Raw genomic sequence first — 21669 nt, forward strand, 5'->3', positions numbered from 1 at the left:
ACAATTTAAAAGGAGTCTTTATATAGGGAGAGAGCGGATACCATTGTATCATTTGACACACTACAGTCCACAATGATGTTCTACCCCAGCTTTGTAAAATATTCACACTATCAAATTACAATTAAATAGAAGAATTCTATTCCATCTAAGATAGAATTACTTTGACAATTGAATGCACTGATCATTTTTGCCTAATTGGAGTTATCCGCAGTCCCTTCAGTGTAAGGAAAACACATTTTTTGAGTGTGTAGACAGAGACACAGCAGGCCCGAAAGCCTCTGTCGCCTAGCCTTCTTGTTTAAATGACACACTACCGTGGAGGTGGTGCTCTTTTTCTTTCTTTCTTTCAGATCTGTACGTTCAAGAAGAGACACCCTGATGTTAGTTAAACCCTTGGAACTTCTAATCAAATTCTGTCATTTAGTGTTAAACGGCTCTTGCGGGCAGGATGGTAACAAGAAGACATGAAGGGCAAGGCTGGCAGGAGGGATGCACCACAGATGGAGACTCGTGGTGGCTGTGGGCTTTCTGTGGTTCTCCCCGGTGGAGGGTGCATGGCTCGAGGGCTTTTACCTGTGAGTGACCTGATTGTTGAGGAGGCCCGGGAACGTTTGCTCTGTCTCAGTGCTTAATGAGCCACCTAGCATGTAAGCATAGATATCATCAACTTTCTTCATTAGAATACAGAGAGTATTTTGACCCCATTTCGTAGGCCAATAATATTGACAATTTTCGTTGGAATGACCTCAAATTTTCACAGCTTGTGTAGAAACGTTTCAAGTTTTTGTGTGTAATGTTTGCCATTTCTATCTAGCAGGCGTAGAGATACGTTATTGCCTTCTCACAGTCGTAGGGAAACGTCATCGCTTTCACCAACTATGATTGGCTAGTGATAGAGTAGGCGGAACAAAGCCAAAGTGAGCCAGCCAGTGAAACATTTTCCCTTAGTTGTTTCTATATATTTGTAGTCAAGACCTTCCAATAATGACAAAGTGAAGTGTGGCCAATTTGTGGTGTAGAGGTTAACTCACCTGTCTCCCACGTGGGCAGGTGGGGTTCGAATCCCGGTCAGGAAACATTTTCCCTTAGTCGTTTCTATATATTTGTAGTCAAGACCTTCCAATAATGACAAGGTGAAGTGTGGCCAATTCGTGGTGTAGAGGTTAACTCACCCGTCTGCCATGTGGGCAGGTGAGGTTCGAATCCCAGTTGGGAATCATTTTTCCCTTAAATAGAAGCAACCTTGTGTAGTCAAGACTTTCCAATAATGACAAAGTGAAGTGTGGCCACTTCATAGTGTAGAGGTTTGTTCACCTGACTGCCATGTGGGCAGGCAGGGTTCGAATCTCGGTGGACGATGAACCATTTTGCCATTAAAAAAGACTAAGTCATTCAGTCTTTCCTTAAATAAAAGCACCAAATGACCATCTATAGGCGGACCGCCTCATGGTGTAGTGGGTCAGTCACTTGCCTGCCATGTGGGAGGCGAGGGTTCACGTCCCGGTGTCGCCAGTCAACGACTGTATGTTGTCGCCAGTCAGCCTTCGGCTGACCGGAATAATTGTTTTGCTGAAAAAAAATGACTAAGTCTTTATTTTAATTAAAAAAGGATCATCCATTTACTGAACTACATAGTGTAGTGATCAGTCAAACGACAGCGGGATTCGAACCCCAGCTGCCCACACAGCAGTCAGGTGAACGAACCTCCACACCACAAATTGGCCACACTTTACTTTGTCATTATTGGTCTTGACTACATATACAGACGCTCCCCTACTTACGAACGCAATTGGTTCCGAGCGATTGTTCATAAGTTGAATTTGTTTGTAAGTTGATTCAGTGCTATATTTTGTATTATAATTTATGTTTAAGGCCGATATAAGTATATTGAAGGTTTATATAAGTGCATTTGTATGTTTAAGGCTTGTATAAGTAACACGCATTGGTTTGTACTGAAAAAAAAACATTTAATAAAATGGAGAGAATATGTACAGTACTGTAGAGAGAGAGAGATATTTATGTATTAGAAACTGGCCAAAAGAAGCGACCTAATGACGATTGCACAGTTTTCTTCTTTTTTTTCATCATAAATGATGCGGTAGCACTATATGGCATCATTCAATTGATTTGCAAACTTTGTGCAACGTTCAATATTTGGGCCCTGCTGCTCGATCTTTCTGTTTATAAATGGTACTGACGGTCGAACGATTCAATGCCCGTGAAACGCTCACCACTCTCACGCGCATCAAGCTTCGTTATTATTGCCACTCGTTTCAAATGAAATGGCTTGCCTCTTCCTTGCAACTCCCTCAATAGAAGCCTTTAGCTTTTTACCAAGCATATTCAATATTGGATGCATGAGATATTTAATGATACAAATGAAAAAGGTTCTTTGCACACTGGAGATACATTCACGCAATTCCGCACTGCAACAAAGAAGAAGGTAGATGCTGGGTGAGCTGAGCTCTCACAGCGCCAGGCGTCGGTATTAGCGGCGGAAAGAAGTACTACTCCGAAAAAGGCGCGAAATACAAAATTGGACTTGCGAACATTTTTGGACTTAAACGCAATTTGCAGACATGTTCGTATGTACCGTTGTTCGTAAGTTGAATGTTCGTAAGTAGTGGAGCGTCTGTATATAGTAAGGCTTTTTTCTTTAAAAAATCGACATAGTATAGTAAGGCTAAGAAAGTCGGAGAATAAATCTGACTTCTGATTCTTCTCCTAGTTATTGCTGTGGTCCAGTGGCAAAAATATTGGTTCAGAACTTGAGGTGGGAATCAGGAGTGAGTTCAATTCCACTCTTTGCAATTCACAAATTGTTTATTGAGGTAATGAAAAAGATAAATATAACTTCCAATCACTTCATTTCAGAAGTCACTGTGGTCCAGTTGCAAAGACAAACGGTCAGAACTTCTGGTGGACTCAAGTTCAAATCAGGAGTGAGTTCAATTCCACTCTTTGCAATTCTCAAATTGTTTATTGAGGTAATGAAAAGGATAGATATGACTTCCAATCACATCATTTCAGAAGTCACTGTGGTCCAGTGGCAAAGATAATGGGCCAGAACTTCAGGTGGACTCAAGTTCAAATCAGGAATGAGTTCAATTCCACTCTTTGCAATTCTCAAATTGTTTATTGAGGTAATGAGAAGGATAGATATAACTTCCAATCACATCATTTCAGAAGTCACTGTGGTCCAGTGGCAAAGATAATGGGTCAGAACTTCAGGTGGACTCAAGTTCAAATCAGGAGTGAGTTCAATTCCACTCTTTGCAATTCTCAAATTGTTTATTGAGGTAATGAAAAGGACAGATATAACTTCCAATCACATCATTTCAGAAGTCACTGTGGTCCAGTGGCAAAGATAATGGGCCAGAACTTCAGGTGGACTCAAGTTCAAATCAGGAATGAGTTCAATTCCACTCTTTGCAATTCTCAAATTGTTTATTGAGGTAATGAAAAGGATAGATATAACTTCCAATCACATCATTTCAGAAGTCACTGTGGTCCAGTGGCAAAGATAATGGGTCAGAACTTCAGGTGGACTCAAGTTCAAATCAGGAATGAGTTCAATTCCACTCTTTGCAATTCTCAAATTGTTTATTGAGGTAATGAAAAGGATAGATATAACTTCCAATCACATCATTTCAGAAGTCACTGTGGTCCAGTGGCAAAGTCAATGGGTCAGAACTTCAGGTGGACTCAAGTTCAAATCAGGAATGAGTTCAATTCCACTCTTTGCAATTCTCAAATTGTTTATTGAGGTAATGAGAAGGATAGATATAACTTCCAATCACATCATTTCAGAAGTCACTGTGGTCCAGTGGCAAAGATAATGGGCCAGAACTTCAGGTGGACTCAAGTTCAAATCAGGAATGAGTTCAATTCCACTCTTTGCAATTCTCAAATTGTTTATTGAGGTAATGAGAAGGATAGATATAACTTCCAATCACATCATTTCAGAAGTCACTGTGGTCCAGTGGCAAAGATAATGGGTCAGAACTTCAGGTGGACTCAAGTTCAAATCAGGAGTGAGTTCAATTCCACTCTTTGCAATTCTCAAATTGTTTATTGAGGTAATGAAAAGGACAGATATAACTTCCAATCACATCATTTCAGAAGTCACTGTGGTCCAGTGGCAAAGATAATGGGCCAGAACTTCAGGTGGACTCAAGTTCAAATCAGGAATGAGTTCAATTCCACTCTTTGCAATTCTCAAATTGTTTATTGAGGTAATGAAAAGGATAGATATAACTTCCAATCACATCATTTCAGAAGTCACTGTGGTCCAGTGGCAAAGATAATGGGTCAGAACTTCAGGTGGACTCAAGTTCAAATCAGGAATGAGTTCAATTCCACTCTTTGCAATTCTCAAATTGTTTATTGAGGTAATGAAAAGGATAGATATAACTTCCAATCACATCATTTCAGAAGTCACTGTGGTCCAGTGGCAAAGTCAATGGGTCAGAACTTCAGGTGGACTCAAGTTCAAATCAGGAATGAGTTCAATTCCACTCTTTGCAATTCTCAAATTGTTTATTTAGGTAATGAAAAGGATAAATATAACTTCCAATCATTTATAGGCGGGCCGCCTCGTGGTGTAGTGGGTAAGTCACCTGCCTGCGACATGGGTGTCGAGGGTTCACGTCCCGGTGTCGCCAGTCAACGACTGTATGGTGTCGGCAGTCGGCCGAAGGCCGACTGTCGAACACCACCAGGAACCCCCCCTCCCAACTGTCTTCCGGTCAGCCGAAGGCTGACCGGAAATATTGTTTTGCTGAAAAAAATGACTAAGTCTTTATTTGAATGAAAAAAGGATTACCCATTTACTGAACTACTAGTGTAGTGATTAGTCAAACGAGAGCGGGATTCGAACCCCATCTCCCACATGGCAGTCAAATCCACTAACTTGAGGTCTGTCTGACCCATTGTCTTTGCCACTGGACCACAGTGACTTCTGAAGTGAGATGATTGGAAGTTATATTTATCATTTTCATCACCTCAATAAACAATTTGAGATTTGCAAAGAGTGGACTTGAACTCACTCCAGATTTGAACTTGTGTCCAACTTCAATTTCAACCCATTGTTCTTGCCACTGGACCACAGTGTCTTCTGAAATGATGTGATTGGAAGTTATATTTATCCTTTTAATTACCTCAATAAACAATTTGAGAATTGCAAAGAGTGGAATCAAACTCACTTCTGATTTGAACTTGAGTCCACCTGAAGTTCTGACCCATTGTCTTTGCCACTACACCACAGTAAAGTTGGAAGTTGTATTTATCCTTTTCATTACCTCAATAAACAATTTGAGAATTGCAACGAGTGGAATTGAACTCACTCCTGATTCCCACCTCATGTTCTGATCCAATGATTTTGCCAGTGGACCACAGCAACAACTAGAAGGTGAAGAATCAGAAGTCAGATTTATTCTCCGACTCTCTTAGCCTTACTTGCTGTCATTTTTTAAAGAAAAAAAGCCTTACTATACTATGTCGTTTTTTAAGAAAAGAAGCCTTACTATACAATATCGTTTTTTAAGAAAAAAAGGCTTCCTCTACTATGTCGTTTTTCAAGAAAAAAAGCCATGCTATACTATGTCGTTTTTTAGGGAAAAAAAGCCTTACTATACTATGTCCTTTTTTAAGAAAAGAAGCCTTACTATACAATATCGTTTTTTAGGGAAAAAGCCTTCCTCGACTATGTCGTTTTTCAAGAAAAAAAGCCATGCTATACTATGTCATTTTTTAGGGGGGAAAAGCCATACTATACTATGTCGTTTTTTAAGAAAAAAAGCCTTACTATACTATGTCGTTTTTTAAGGAAAAAAGCCATACTATACTATGTCGTTTTTTAAAGGAAAAAAGCCATACTATACTATGTCGTTTTTTTTAGGAAAAAAAGCCTTACTATACATGGTCTTTTTTAAACAAAAAAGCCTTACTATACATGGTCTTTTTTGTAAATAAAAAGCCTTACTATACTATGTCGTTTTTAAAGACAAAAAAGCCTTACTATACTGTGTCGTTTTTAAAGAAAATAAGCCTTACTATACTATGTCGTCTTTAAAGAAAAAAGCCTATACTATGTTGTTTTTTAAGAAAAAAACCTTACTATACTATGTCGTTTTTTACGAAAAAAAGCCTTACAATACTATGTCGGTTTTTTTAAGAAAAAAGCCTTACAATACTATGTCATTTTTTAAGAAAAAAAGCCTTAACGAACGCAATTGGTTCCGAGCGATTGTTCATAAGTTGAATTTGTTTGTAAGTTGATTCAGTGCTATATTTTGTATTATAATTTATGTTTAAGGCCGATATAAGTATATTGAAGGTTTATTAGGCATTTGTATGTTTAAGGCTTGTATAAGTAACACGCATTGTTACTGAAAAAAAAACATTTAATAAAATGGAGAGAATATGTACAGTACTGTAGAGAGAGAGAGAGAGAGAGAGAGATTTATGTATTAAAAACTGGCCAAAAGAAGCGACCTAATGACGATTGCACAGTTTTCTTCTTTTTTTCATCATAAATGATGCGGTAGCACTGTATGGCATCATTCAATTGATTTGCAAACTTTGTGCAACGTTCAATATTTGGGTCCTGCTGTTCGATCTTTCTGTTTATAAATGGTACTGATGGTCGAACGATTCAATGCCCGTGAAACGCTTACCACTCTCACGCGCATCAAGCTTCGTTATTATTGCCACTCGTTTAAGAAGAAATGGCTTGCCTCTTCCTTCCAACTCCCTCAATAGAAGCCTTTAGCTTTTTACCAACCATATTCAATATTGGATGCATGAGATATTTAATGATACAAATGAAAAAGTTTCTTTGCACACTGGAGATACATTCACGCACTTCCGCATTGCAACGAAGAAGAAGGTAGATGCTGGGTGAGCTGAGCTCTCACAGCGCCAGGCGTCGGTATTAGCGGCGGAAAGAAGTACTACTCCGAAAAAGGCGTGAAATACAAAATTGGACTTGCGAACATTTTTGGACTTAAACGCAATTTGCAGACATGTTCGTATGTACCGTTGTTCGTAAGTAGGGGAGCGTCTGTATATAGAAACAACTAAGGGAAAATGTTTCCCGACTGGGATTTGAACCCCACCTGCCCACATGGCAGACGGGTGAGTTAACCTCTACACCACAAATTGGCCACACTTCACTTTGTCATTATTGGAAGGTCTTGACTACAAATATATAGAAACGACTAAGGGAAAATTATTGGAAAGTCTTGACTACAAATGGTTGTTCCTATTTAAGGGAAAAATGTTGCCCAACTGGGATTTGAACCACACCTGCCCGCATGGCAGTCAGGTGAGTGAACCTCTACACCATGAAGTAGCCACACTTTACTTTGTCATTATTGGAAAGTCTTGACTACACATGGTTGTTTCAATTCAAGGAAAAATGATTCCTACCTGGAATTGGAACCCTAACTGCCCACATGGCAGTCAGGTGAGCGAACCTTTACACGATGAAGTGGCCACATTTAACTTAGTCATTATGGGAAAGTCTTGACTACACATGGTTGTTTTTATTTAAGGGAAAAGTGATTCCCAACTGGGATGCGAACCACACCTGCCCACATGGCAGTCAGGGAAGGGAACCACTACATGAAATGGGGTCAATGAAATATGTGCACTAAACAGGTAAAAGTTTGATTTTGCTGAAATTGTATGTGCTACTTAAAATACAAAGGGATTCGATCCGGAAACCTCTCGCGTGGCAAGCGGGTATTTTACTTCGTGAGCTAAGTATAAATAAAACCTCTGAAGCCACGCTGCACTGTCTTCATTGAGTCCGAGCATACTCTAACAAGCAAAACACCTTTTCTATTCAAGTGAACGGTATTTCTCAACCTGAAAAGGCAGATATGTCAAACGTTACACACAAAAATTGGAAACGTTTCTACACAAGCTGTGAAAATTTGAAGTCATTCCAACTAAAATTGACAAAATTATTGGCCTAAAAAATGGGGTCAAACATTTTGGGACACCCTGTGTATTCAAAAGCATCTTACATAAGGATGAGCACCATTTGTTTTTAATCATTAGTGTTTACAACGGCTTTCATTTGTTTATTCTAAATTATCAAGTTAGTGGTACGCAGGCTCCCTCTAGTGGTTCTAATATACGGCCTGTGCATGATTTAAAAATGGCTCCCAGTTTGTCACCAAAATCCAGTACAGTGCATTTATTTCATATTGTACAATGGTATTATGTTTACAATCATGTATTTTATTTTCCGGTGTTAGAATTTAAGAGTTTGTGGTGAACGTTGGGGAAAAAAGTTTACTTAGTTAACATGAAGCCATATTAAAGTGCATTGTTATTAAAAATCCTAAAGTTGTTTGGTTTATCTTTGTAAGGGAACAGAATATATAAATTATAATCCTGGAATATTTTACATTAGGATTTATCATATTTACCGTTGTGACAGCTGTACATCCACACACGATGACCGTCATATCGCAGTCTACACTTCAGGATGTTATTGGTGTAATCAGTCTCGGGCACCTCATAGTTTGGATTGGTTATTATCTGCAAAAATGAGATAGAAGAGATTTTATTTTTTACATTACAACAAAATGACATGCCACGCAAAAATGATCTGTAAAAATCTACCTGGAAAACATAATCTCCCGGTTTAAGGTCGGTGATGTCAATCCACTGACAGTCAATGTCATGCCGATACGTATCCCAACAGCCGACAGTGATGCCCTGCTCTCCAAAATTGTCACATTCATATCTCTTTTCGATGCCTGCAACAACATAAAATAAATAACAATGCTGTCACAATGAAATTTCCCAAATACGGGATGAATAAAGTTATCCAATCCAATCCAATGTTTTATGCTGCCTAGCCACCAAGTTTCAAGACGACAAGTTCACGAATGACAGAGGACATCAAATATAATATTCACAAGAGCAACAACAACAATCTGAGTGCCATCATGCACATTCAAAGAAAGCTAAATGAATTATGTAAACAAAAAGAGTATCATTTATATGTTTTCCACTTGAAATGCATTTACAGTTAGTTTTAAGATTTAGCCAGGAAGCAGTAATTTTGGCCACTTGGAGGCAGCACCTCCCTTCAAGCCACATTTTGAACTTTTTGGGCTGGTGAATTGTGTCAGAAAAGTACAGATCTTAAATAGATATTGATAAATATTCATTTTTACCTTCATCACACTCTGAGTCCTCCAGACAAAAACTTGCTTTGTGTCCTTCTGCCACTTTGGTTCCATTCAGACTGAACAAGTCATAAGTGGTAAAAACCTCCATGCTGTGATAATGCCTAAGCAACACATATACAGAGTTGGCGAAAAAAATATAATAAAAAAATAACCATAGGTACAAAAAATGAAATCCCACACCTATTCTGGATTATAGCTTTCAAGAATATAAAAACTCTATTTAAAACTTTGAAATCACTAACAATCATACTGTATATATTGTAAAGCGTTTTAAGTTAAATATTTGAAAACACGGAGATTTACCAAAACAGTATCGGAGAAAATTCCTGTGCTTTAGCCACATCAAGTAAACTAAGAGCGGTCATTGGGAACTGACTGACCTATGACAGTCGTGCCACACCCAAGCGTGTCGTCCAGCTTTGGGTCGGAAGTCGGACTGGCCGTTGTTGTGGATTTGGGAGGAGAAGCGCAGCAGTCGGCGGTAGGAGTTGGCAGGCGTGTCTTTCGAGGAGGAGGACAGGCACTCCTCTTCAAGTGCACACTGCAACATGAACATAGGCCGGTCCTCTATGTAGGTGGTCTGCTCCACCGCCTGAGGGTTCAGTACCAGGTCAGGGGCCGCTGGTTAGACAAAAAAAAAAAAAAATGTACACACAGAATAGCATCATTACACGTGATCTGATGCACGTATCAAGCGCTGGTGGAGATTACTGTTCTGAAAGAAAAGGTCTGAGTGTCAAGCTGTAAAATATTTAAAAAAAAATATATATATATATATATATGGGAAGTCATAGTTGCAAATAGTCAATCAACTGAAATGTGTTAGGGAGTCCTGATGAAGCAGAAGTAACCAACGCAGCAAAGCAAAACAATTGCCCGTCTTACTCTCCGAGCACGAAACTCCAGCGGCATTGCGTCCATTTCCGTTGGAGCAGCTTAGGTGGGCTCCGTGGTGCAGGCAGTGGGACAAAGACATCTCGGTACCAGAGCAGCGGACTCCGCTCATGACCACGTTGTCCGAACTCACCTCGCCTTGCCAGTACCAAGTCTCCTGTTGAGACAACAGTGGTGAAAAAAGAAAGGTAAAAAAATCACATCAGATTCAACACTTTGGCTTTGATATTTTTCTGTAATGAGCTAAAATGCTTCATCATTGCAGGTCAATATGACTGAACCACATTTTCACCCCAGTAACAGATTGAAATTATTTCAAGAGTCAGATTTAAATTTTTGACAACAAGTAAACTTCTCTTGTGATAACAATTTCCTTGTTTCTCTGGCTCCTTTGACCTTACCTGTAAAACGTTGCTGGCAAAGCCCAAGCCCAGCTGTCGGCAGACAACCATGGCCTCCATGGTTCCCCATCCCTCGCTGCAAACGTTGCCCCACACGAGCGAGCCGTTCTTCTCAACCAGCACTTCCACACGACCCTCAAAAGGGTTTCGACCGCCACTCAAACGCAACTAAAAATCACAAGAGGAAAAAGACAAGGTGTCATGTTTTAGTATTGAAATTGAAACATAACCAGAAAGATTAAAATAAGGAAGGGTTATTTTGCTCATTTCAATTTTTGTTTTTAAAATGATTTAAACAAGGGATGAAACAATTAACATTCATTCATTTTTAATACCGCTTATCCTTGTCAGGCCCGAGGGGTGCTGAAGCCTATCCCAGCTGACTGAGCAAAAGCTAAACCGTAAATGCTCGCCAGATGGATAAACATCAATATCATTTTCAAATAATCACTTCTAAAACACCCCAAGGAAAATACAACATCCCCCTCACCGGCGAGCTATTATTAGAAAAGAGCCCCGGGTAAGAGTGGCGGCTTCAAATCCCTTTTGTATAACAAGTCGGTGAACGATATTGAAATAAAATGTGAGTCTCACCCTCTCCTGAAAACCCATAGCGGGAACATTACATCTGACAGCTGCATCTTCTTCATGGCTGCAGCCCACAGATTCCTTGTTGAATGAACACTCGGTAATGGACTTCTCAAACCCAGTACATTCCACTTCATTCATATGTACTGGACCCATACCTTGTAAACAATAACACAAAAACACTGTTTAAAAAAATGAATAATACTTTACATTTCATTACAAAACAGCCTATTTCCAGTGTATAATTAAACATATGTTATGAAACTATTTTTCACATGGATTCATCTGGTTTTTTTTTAGATAATTACAATAATATAATTTGAGTGGCAGACCAAAAGAATTTTTTTCCTGTTTAGATCAACTTTACTTTGTTTTACTTTTCAAATCTAACATTTTATTTGGAATTCTCATGACAGGTAATATTAGAGTCTATAAAACATATGTGCTGAGTTGGTAAATTATATGGGGTCAGGGGCACATTTACATTTTTCCATGGTGTAAGCGGCTTTGAGACGTCGTAACACACTTGATATACCAAGCGGTTGAAACATTTTGGCGTCTGGAAAGGAAGTCTTTCATTGGAGGCCATGATTACAGAAGTGGTTGGTTACTCACGTAGATTATGGAATATGTCTTTTAGGCGTTCTTTTTTTCCACCAGCTGGCTGCGGTGATCTGATTATGCCGTCCGTATATGTTATACCAGTGGCAGGCTATGCTTTTGGGGATGTTGGCCTTCAAACTAGCGTTTAAAATTGCATTAGGGTTTTAAACTATTAATAAACATTTAACTCATCTTCAGCAGTACTTTTCAAATTGTATCTGAGCCAGTTTCATTTAGTCATTCATTTTCTTAACTGCTTATCCTCGCAAGGGTGGCGGGGGTGCTGGATCCTATCCCAGTCAAGTATAGGCAGCAGATGGAGGCCACCCTAAATTGATTGGCAGCCAATTGCCGGGCACAAGGAGAGGAACAACCTTTCAGGTTCACACTCATCTAGGGACAATTTAGAGTGTCTCTGCCAGTTTGGGGGAAAAAAACAACAACTGAAGAATTGTAAGTTATAATATACTTGGCCAATATCGATGAATATTTTACTTTAACAGAAGTTAGTCATTGTGATGGGCGACAAGCACTTATGTGGAGTCGTTTAAATGTATCCACATTTTAATTTCTTTTATCTAACCACACTTGTTCAGGTGAAACTAGACATGTTTTCGGAATGAAAAATACAATAATAAAAATACAGTGTGCAATGGATGAGTGATTCGTTCTATTGAAATAAAACACCACACCAGTGAGTTCACGATAATGTAAGTGAAGAAGACCTTAGGTTTTCAGTCATATCTGTAACCTTCTTCACAGGGCTGCACGAGTATGTATGTTCTATGGTCCTGTAAAACAACCTACCTTGCCCAAGGCGACCACCAGAGAGGGCCTCGATGGCCGTCCCGAAGCCCAGCTCTCGACACACAACTGTAGCAGACAGCAGGTTCCATTTGTCATCGCATATGGTGCCCCACTCTCCATTTTTCAACACTTCCACACGGCCTTCACCTACTATGGCGCCGCCACGCACACGAACTATGGGTTGCTAAAAAGGAGAAACATTATTTCAAAAGATACGACCATCTTATTGGACAAAAGCACTGACTAAAACAGAGTGGGATTTAATTGTATAAGTAAACGAGTACAGCACGGTCCAACACACTCTACATCAGGGGTGACACTGTCCGATAACGGATGGTCCTACTAATTTCTTATTGCGTAATGTGGCCCAAACAAAAGAGCTTGTAGCACTTTGATGAGTGAATTGAAATTGTACCTCTTGTTTGAAGGCCTTCCGGAATCCGTTCGTAGACGATGGCGCGAAAGCTCTGCCGGGGACACAGCTCACCACCACGGGCAAGCCTTCAGCGCAGGTTTGGTTGGACCCCGTGGATTCGTCCCTGCCGAGTTTACAGCTGGACAAATGGGCCTCAGTACCCGTGCAGTTGACGGCAAATTCCCAGTATGTGGGCTTTCTCCTGCGGGCAAACATCCTGGACACAGAGAAGCACGGGCATTAGTTCTAGTTCTAGACGGCTTGAACAAGTTTATATCTCTTTATATTCCTTTTCAAAACATCATTTGCAGAAATGGAAAAATCTTCAACCAAGTTACAACAAGGAACTGCTTGTCAAATGTTAATTTGCATGTAACGGCTCATCTTTTATGTTAAAGAAACAAAACAACTTATTTAATATACACATTTTTAGGGTCGAATTGTAAATATGCATAAAGCTGTCAGTGTTCCAGTTGAGTTTGTATTTTCATTGGCCCGCTAAAGAACATAGGGAGTTATAACAGATGATTATTATGAACAGCTTGGTGTTTCTAAAGAAAATAAAGAAGTGGGGGTTGAGGCTTAAATTGTTCTTGCACAAGAAGAGCGTATTTCAAAATGATTACTTGTCGTAGAAATAGCCAAAAGTGGTTTGGTTCCTGTACCTGATGGATACACACACACATACTCACTTGTAGACTCTGGCATTGTATTTCCTCTCCCCAGGGAAGCCAAACATGCCACATATGACTCTGCTGTTTAAGTGGCTCCACTCCGTGTTGCAGATCTGCTTCCATTTACCACCATCTTTCACCTCCACGTAGCCCTCTGTCACAGGGATCCTCTTGCGTAATGATGACAAAATGGCTCGAATACGCACATCCTCCACTTGAATATCGAAGTTCTGCAAAGAATATGAAAAACATATGAAAGAGGATCAACAGACTAAAAGTCTCCCACCTAATCACAGCTGGGATAGCCTCAAACTCGTCCGCAATCTTCACGAGGAGAAGCAGTATAGAACATAAACATATGGACATCACACATGACCTTGTCTGCCGTTTTACATAATACACAATAAAACACCCCATTTCCTAAAGAACACCTCAGCAATGCCCTGCCAGCACAGCGTGTTCAAACATTTTCCAAGTAAAACACCTTGTTGCAATTCTCGAGGTAGCATTACCGCCGGATGCCCTAAAACTACATTTGCCTTCAAAAGCTCATACACTGAAAATTCTCCAAAGCTAGACCATGATAATCCAGGCCCTTTTTTTCCTCTGACTCCATCTCGTAATCTGCTTTAACTCTTTTGCAGTGTGGAATTCAGATTTCTCAGATGGTCTCCCACGCCCAAAAATGGGACATTTAGCCACCCAAAAAAAGAAAAGAATTACAAACATGTGTGCCTTGTTTTGTTCAGCCACTCTCCAGGGAGAATGGCCTTTCCTGCGTCTTGTTTTAAGAGAAACTAGCACAGATGGAAAAGCCATTTTAGGGATGACAAGTACAAAATAAAGTGAAGGGCTCTCCACCTTGTACAACAGAATACTACTGCTAAACTAACCCACCAAAATATGCTAGGAACCTCCATAGTTGGGAAAAGAAACTGAAAATATATCAAACAATCTCTTTTCTACCTCTTACATGTGACCATGTCCCAAATTTTGGGACATAAGGTGGACAATTTTCCAATGAATAAGAGAACAGAGGCTAAAAATCTTAACTTGAATTCACATCCACTACAAAGAATTGCACATGCCTAATTTACAGTAGGCATGCAAAGGGGAAAATATGACCTGACTGAATGCTTTCTACCACACACACCACTTATCTCACAGCTTGTGGGGATAAGATATCCTTCCCAAGAATGACTGCATAGGATTAAAAAAAATGGTAATGCTTAAACAATATGTAACTGGAATTTCCCAACAATCGAATTGTTGTTCAGCCATTTCGAGATTGTTTTCCAAGCTGAAAAGTGCTCATTTTAGTAAACTATACTGAAGTTTTACAGATCCAATTACAGCCAAAAGCAATGAAATACAAATGCACAATGTAACAGTAAACATGGTGTTTAGTAACATAGTTGATTTTATTAAAAGTACAAGATGGGGAAATGACCACCCCGGGGGTGTAAAATCATATCCTCTTCTGCCATTCTCACAAGCAGTGTTCCTCACTTAATGAATTTATAAATCCAGTTGAACTGATTAACCAGATAAAAATATTTTGATTGCAAAGACCGCTTAAAGAAAACGGCATGTTGTCGAAGATAAACTTGTTAAACCTGCCGGTAGACTTTCAACAAATTAAACTTTTTTTTCCAAAACTTAATACTGCTGCATGCATGTGATGTAAGCAAGTAATTAAAAATTGCTCTATGAATAATTTTCAACTGGTAAAATCTGTTTTCCATTTTATCGCAGTTTACTACAGGGGCGTAACTTTTCAAAAATGGATATGTCTCTAGAGTACTATATCTGTTACATGGAGGTGTAGCTGTAGTATGGGGCATCATCTTTGTTCGGACAATAAATGTTCTTGGACATTACATGCCACGGCAACACGACAGCCTGATTTTTTCACTGTGAAATATTGTTGGTGTTCAAGTTTTTGACGGTGACGCACCTTCCGTCCATAACTCTTGTGCAGAAGATGAGTATTTGCCAGCAAAAACAGAACATGCCGCTCGTGAACATGTGTTTCCAATAGAGGGCTTCAACAGCTCTCAAAAACAGCAGAATAACCTCATAAGTAGGAAAAATGGCATGCTATTAATGCGAAGCCCCCCCAAAGTAAATGCCTTTCGTTTTGTAACTCTGGATTGTAAATTGATGCCAGTGTGCCTTCACATGAAAAAAAAAACATTTTTGAGGGACAAAATATTCCTACGTGTATGTATTTTCTACTGTAGATGCAACACAAAGTTAGGATTTATTTTTAGTTGTTTTTTTGTTTTGTTTCTGAATGGACTGCTAGCAACCCGTTTCAAAAACCAATATGTTGGCAAAGTGGAAACAGATGTTTCCAAAAGCCTTCACAAATGTAAACTACATCTTATAAACAACGGAAATTGTTTTCTTTAATCGGCATTAAAAGCCACAGCTACTGTACCTACGTCAAATGATTTTTCCATATTGCTAATATTAACATATAAAATGTTTTTTGTATGTATTTTTGTAGAACTAAGAAATATAGACATTATATGTAAACTGTATTTTGAAGGCAGTGGCTCAGTTTAAAATTTGATCCCTGGAAATAGTAGACCAAAAAGACAATCATTTTTTTAAAGCTGAAACCAAACATAATTGTTGAGGTTTGCAGGGAGTAAAGTGGAATATTTGGATTTATGTCCTCAGGAGAAAATGACCTAAGGCAGGAAAAAGTGAGGTCCATACACACCATGAGGTGACTGTGTAATTTTCCCATAAAGTGTGTGTGTGCGCGTGGGTGAGAGGTGTGGGAAGATGAGGAAAAAACTGCTGACAAACAAAAAAACATAAATCAATTGTGGTCGGCTTACGATTGCTTAACCTTTTTTTTACTGTTTGCAAAATGCCTAAATGGTTTGACAGGCATGTAATATGACATATTTTTACTGATGTTTGGCCAATCAAAAGGTGTCCAGAAAAGATGTTTTTACAATATTTTAGGTAAAAAATTTAGGTAGGACGACAATTGTAAACCTTTTGTATTACACAATATTTACTGTTGTGTTTTAAAAAAAAAAGTTTGCCTGTGTTTTAATTTAGATTAGCATTTTACTTTGTCAAATGTGAAAATATTTTAAATACTGTTCAAACTAAACATAGCAAACTGGTCAAGGTATAACTTCAATAATACAATATTTGCGTGCAATGACTCAAATCCAAAAAGACCATCAACACCTCATACATCACTTTTTCATCCATTGGAAATCTAAACACACTTTTTTTTTGGGTCATTTCCACAGTTAACAGTTAAATAGAGTGACCTACGATGAAGAATCTGACCAAAATAAATCATACCATTCATGTTTTCAGACTAAATTGAATGGTCTTCATGCTGCATGAAAGACGGTACTGCCAAACACGTTTCATAAACACAGGAATTTCAAGATGTTGGGAAATATTTGGAAATAGAATGGAATGCGTGCTCACGATTGTAGGTCTGACCTCAGAGAGTTCCCATTGACCAATGATGCATCAAGTAAAGCTGCAACATAAATACACACGCACTGAAAGATAAATACTCCAGAGACAGTAAACACTGACTGTCAGTTATTTACTGTTCAGTTTACTGTGATAAACACATCCAGTGTCTTACATAGGAAACCTTGCATAGCAACACAACAACCAATTCTTACACAGGTTCAAGATTCAACACCACCTAAACAAATTGAAAAACTAAAGGCTAACACCGAAGAATCTGACCGCATTAGTGAAAGGTCAGCAATACATGCATGCAAGGATTCACGTTTCACCTTCCTCATTATCACAGTATTTTCCTTGTTTTCTCTCATTTTCTAGCAACAATACCGAGAAAAAAAACCTTTTTAGAAAAGACTGCGGTTCCTTGACATGCTCCAGGAGTCCGCTGATCATCCGATTCCACAAAAACCCACAAAGCTATATATATATATATATATATATATATATATATATATATATTACTATACCATCCAACCAACCACCATTACACTCCAAAGTGTAGCTGGGTGGGTCACCAGGATACTACTTGCAGATGATAATGCAATGTGCATGGGGCCCAGATGTGTGAAATAATGGAAACGCTGAATAAGACTTTCACCACCCAGCTTGACTTCAGACATGTAAACCTCTTGGGAAACCATTACGTCAACCTCTCGACATTTAAGATAGAAGTACTTATTTCTACAATGCAGTAAAACCTTCCCACTAAGTACAGTGGTCACTGATGGAAGAAAAGCATAAATACTTTGATAGCATTTACATAGGAAGCCCCAGCTGCATTTTTTCGTCATGACATCACATTGTGCAATCATGAGTCATGCACAGTGAATAGAAAGATATTTTCTTTCATGCTTATTGTTCAGCTTAGAAATTAGCAGGACTTCCGAGACAACTTTTGACAGTGACAAGTGCCAACACCTAACAATTACAAGCTAAACATTACTTTCACTGACACACTCGCCTGTCAACCATGTAGAAATGACTGTTATTAAAACTGCGAGTCAGGGTTTTTCAATTGACCTCAACTGTGCAGAGCTGTTTAAAGGCAAAAGACGATGACCTGCGCATGTATTTAAATTTTCCACATCAGCCCACTCATCTAAGAGGGGGATGGATGTCTTCAATGCTTTCAAAATTTCTTCTTCACAGACCTAAACAATTTAAATGTTTACTTAAATGTTATCTCAAGCCTAACCAATTGGCCATCCAGTCACTGCAAGGTTATGCACAATGGTACACGGTCGATTGATCGCCTGTCTTTTGGTCGCCGGTCTTTTGGTCGCCGGTCTTTTGGTCGCCGGTCTTTTGGTCGCCGGTCTTTTGGTCGCCGGTCTTTTGGTCGCCGGTCTTTTGGTCGCCCGGAAGGATATTGATAATTACCATTTAAATCGTTGCTCAAATTCCCTAAATACAAACTGTGAATTACTATTTAGTCATACTTAATGCCCTATTAATTATTAGGCTAAAGAAAAGCTCCAAATTTCCCGGACTTTTATTGTTTTTTGTTGGAGAACTTGTTAAGATCCTGACTGACGTCCCTTCCTAAGGGGACAACTCATGTACATACATACAAACTCTTCTACACTCACACGTCAGCTCAGTGAAACTGCTCATGGCCATTGTTGGCTTTTATTGATGCGTAGACCGTGTTGTTTTACCTTGTTTTGTCGCCGGTCTTTTGGTCGTCGGTCTTTTGGTCGTCGGTCTTTTGGTCGCCCGTTGTTGCGGTCCGGGCGACCAAAAGACCGCAACCAAAAAAAACGGCAACCAAAAGACCGGCGACTAAAAGACCGGCGACCAAAAGACCGGTGTCGAACCGACCGCACACGATGCACAATAGTCATTTTTTCAAATCTATATACATATACATAAAATAGATGATTTCATCACATGGCATCAAGAATTCTTTGAAATAATGCTCAAGCTGTACCTCTACGTGATTAGGAAGAATGTTGATAAATTTGAATCCAGGGATCCTCTTGTCGCTGCACATGACTCCTACATCCTCACTGTGTTTACAGTCCGAAATGCCGATCCCATTGGAGGGGCACAATGCCAAAGTCTTTTCTTTGCCAGTGCAGTGGAGATTGTCAAACCAGATGGCCCCTGATGGGATCAAAAATAAATATTCATTAGTGTCACCTTGGATGTGTGTGTGAAAGGACTAATGGAAAATCGAAAGTTTTTTTCCCCAAAATTTATGAAACACATGCACAGATTTCCTATCCAGGAAATGTTCTGAATAAATTCCACTATCTTCACCATTAAATACCTTCTCCTTTCCCATATTTTGCAGAGGGTGACCATGAAACGGCTTCCAAGTACCCCAGTTCCCGGCAGACGACTTGTGCAGCGTGGATCGTAAAGTCGTCATCGCAGACCGTCCCCCATTGGTTGCTGTAGAAAACCTCGACACGACCCTCGTTGTGTTTCCTCTTGTCTCCTGCCAGCCGGAGCTGAATTCTGGGTGTGTCAGGCGTTAACTGAGGAGCAGAGTACAACTCCTGCTCTGGTGCAGGGTTTCCGGGTGGGTACCCGAGGTGCTCATACTGGGTTACGACCAGTTCTAGTAGCGCTAATAGGGCGCAGCAGGACAGATACCGAGAGCGTATCATTTTGGTCAGCCCTGAAAAAGAGGAAAAAGGGAGATTTCATTCGATTGGATTGTTTGGGTGAAAATATTTCAATATTAGTTCTACATTGGTGAAGCACAAAACAAATTCATGTTCTAGTAGGTACAGCCATTGCTTTTTTTGGTTTTGTTTCCTCGCATTGTGACTTTTTTTCTGCCTCTCGTTTGCTTCTAAAGCTGAACTCTCTAAAATGAACTAATGCTGGCTTGACGATAAGAAAATTACAAGGTCTTTCCAGTATTAGAAAGCAGAACACGCACTGAGTGTGTTTCCATCCAGGCAAGCATTTCATTTAAGATATTTGAACTTTTCTAGATCCCTGCAAAGGAACCTTGTACCCTGTAATTTTTGTGGATGTAAAAACATATATAGCTTGGAAAACCTTGCACTCTTTCACTCTTCAGCACTACTTTTTGACAAGACTAGTGCACTTCTAGATCAGCAATAAAAAAAAAAAAGTTAGGGGGGGGGCAGTAATATTTCTCGCCCCCCTTTTCACTCAGATTTGTTCAGCCACTGTGCAAAGGAATACAGTCATTAAAAAAACACACACACACAAAAACAACTACTACGACGTTATAGCCTCAGATTTCACATTCCAATAAGTTGACACAAAAGCTCAACAGCTGCTTGTTTTAAAAAATAATCTACATAAATCTTTCAGCTTCAGGGTTTCTATTTTTCTTCAGTGTAACGTGGCAGTGGTTGGATGCACAAGTGGAAAGAGACATTTAACAGTAAACAGATGGAAGCTATATGTATTTTCCATTAATTTGCAACATTTTTGGGGGAAACATATAGATAAGTGTTATGGCCACACCCCACTCCAAACCCATATTACAAAACCTGGAATAAAACCATCAAGGACACGAAAGCATTTTTTTCCATTAGCCAGAAATCTCCATAATAGGTTATATATATAGGAGGGTCAAAAGTACATTGCATTAGGATGTCAGCTGTTTTTTCCTCTTTTCTTTACTATTTATTATTTTTTTCCGCAAAGATTTGAAGATCTAAACAAAGTTTCAATGGCAGTAATTTAGTAAAAACAATATTAAACGTTATTATCATCATCATTAATAGGGCGAATGTGTTAAATTCAAAACCCAAAGTCCATGTGAAAAAAAGAGCTTAGATAACTAAGGGAATAATCCATGTTGGTAGCAGAAAAGAATATGAACAAACTAAAATCAGGCATTTTAGTAAAAGCAATCAAAAAGAGTTGATTCTATTAGACTCCTAGAATCAAATGCATTAAATAAACCCCAAATGACACATCTGAATGTCTATCATAAATGCAGCATTCCATTTACTTCCTTATGTCTATTAACAGACTCAGGTAAACTTACTTTGCGACCTGTCCAAGTTGAGCAGGCTGCGTGCGGTCAGAAGAAGCCCAGTGTGAACAATCAGTGAAAAAGCTTCTTCTTGTCCTCTACACTTTTAGTCCCTTTCCCTGATGCAAGTTCCAGGCTTTGACCCGGACCCGCGCCCACTGACAGCCAACTTTACAATGACCTCGCTGATGATGGTCCGGGACGTGAAAGAGCGCACGGAGACGCAAGATTCAACAAAAGCAGAGCAACACATTGAACGCAGCAATGATGCCTTCAAAGGCCGTCAGGAAAATACCAAGTTTTCCGGGAACAACACTAAAACTGCTTCGGAACTGCTACATTGGCTGACTCTTATACACCAGTAGATTAAATCCCAGGACAGCACTGCTATACGCAAAAGTTATTCTCACCCATTGGCTGTTGTTAACTTGGGAGATGACGATCTTAATTCGCTTTCAAAACACGAGATGTGGACAGAAAAAAAGTGCGTGTCTACACTAGTTGGTACGGTAACATGAGCAGATGCAGGATGATGCATTCATAGACTTATGCAATTGGACCGTTTATATCTAAAAAACAACAACTA

General features: G+C 39.3%; 1 protein-coding gene across 1 annotated transcript; it reads right to left on the reverse strand.

Annotated features, from left to right (window-relative positions):
- On the reverse strand, positions 1 to 21577 carry loxl2b (lysyl oxidase-like 2b). Its single transcript, XM_077600952.1, has 14 exons — positions 21096 to 21577; positions 19386 to 19739; positions 19044 to 19219; positions 13613 to 13824; positions 12921 to 13137; positions 12506 to 12689; positions 11102 to 11253; positions 10508 to 10675; positions 10098 to 10263; positions 9593 to 9833; positions 9198 to 9313; positions 8638 to 8774; positions 8442 to 8553; positions 1 to 640 (listed from the first exon to the last, which is right to left on the reverse strand). The coding sequence occupies exons 2-14, from the start codon at positions 19726 to 19728 to the stop codon at positions 570 to 572; spliced, it is 2295 nt and encodes a 764-aa protein (XP_077457078.1). The 5' UTR covers positions 19729 to 19739; positions 21096 to 21577; the 3' UTR covers positions 1 to 569.
- Between the last annotated feature and the right edge of the window lie 92 nt (positions 21578 to 21669).

This window comes from Stigmatopora argus, chromosome 5 (assembly GCF_051989625.1).
Source record: "Stigmatopora argus isolate UIUO_Sarg chromosome 5, RoL_Sarg_1.0, whole genome shotgun sequence".
In the NCBI taxonomy this organism is placed as follows: domain Eukaryota; kingdom Metazoa; phylum Chordata; class Actinopteri; order Syngnathiformes; family Syngnathidae; genus Stigmatopora; species Stigmatopora argus.

Coding starts and splice junctions, on each gene's coding strand:
- loxl2b (XM_077600952.1), bottom strand. CDS start 19,728: ATGATACGCTCTCGGTATCTGTCCTGCTGCGCCCTATTAGCGCTACTA. Junction 12,690..12,920: donor GGAAGGCCTTCAAACAAGAG/GTACAATTTCAA, acceptor TCTCCTTTTTAG/CAACCCATAGTTCGTGTGCG. Junction 8,775..9,197: donor GGACTCAGAGTGTGATGAAG/GTAAAAATGAAT, acceptor ATGTTGTTGCAG/GCATCGAAAAGAGATATGAA.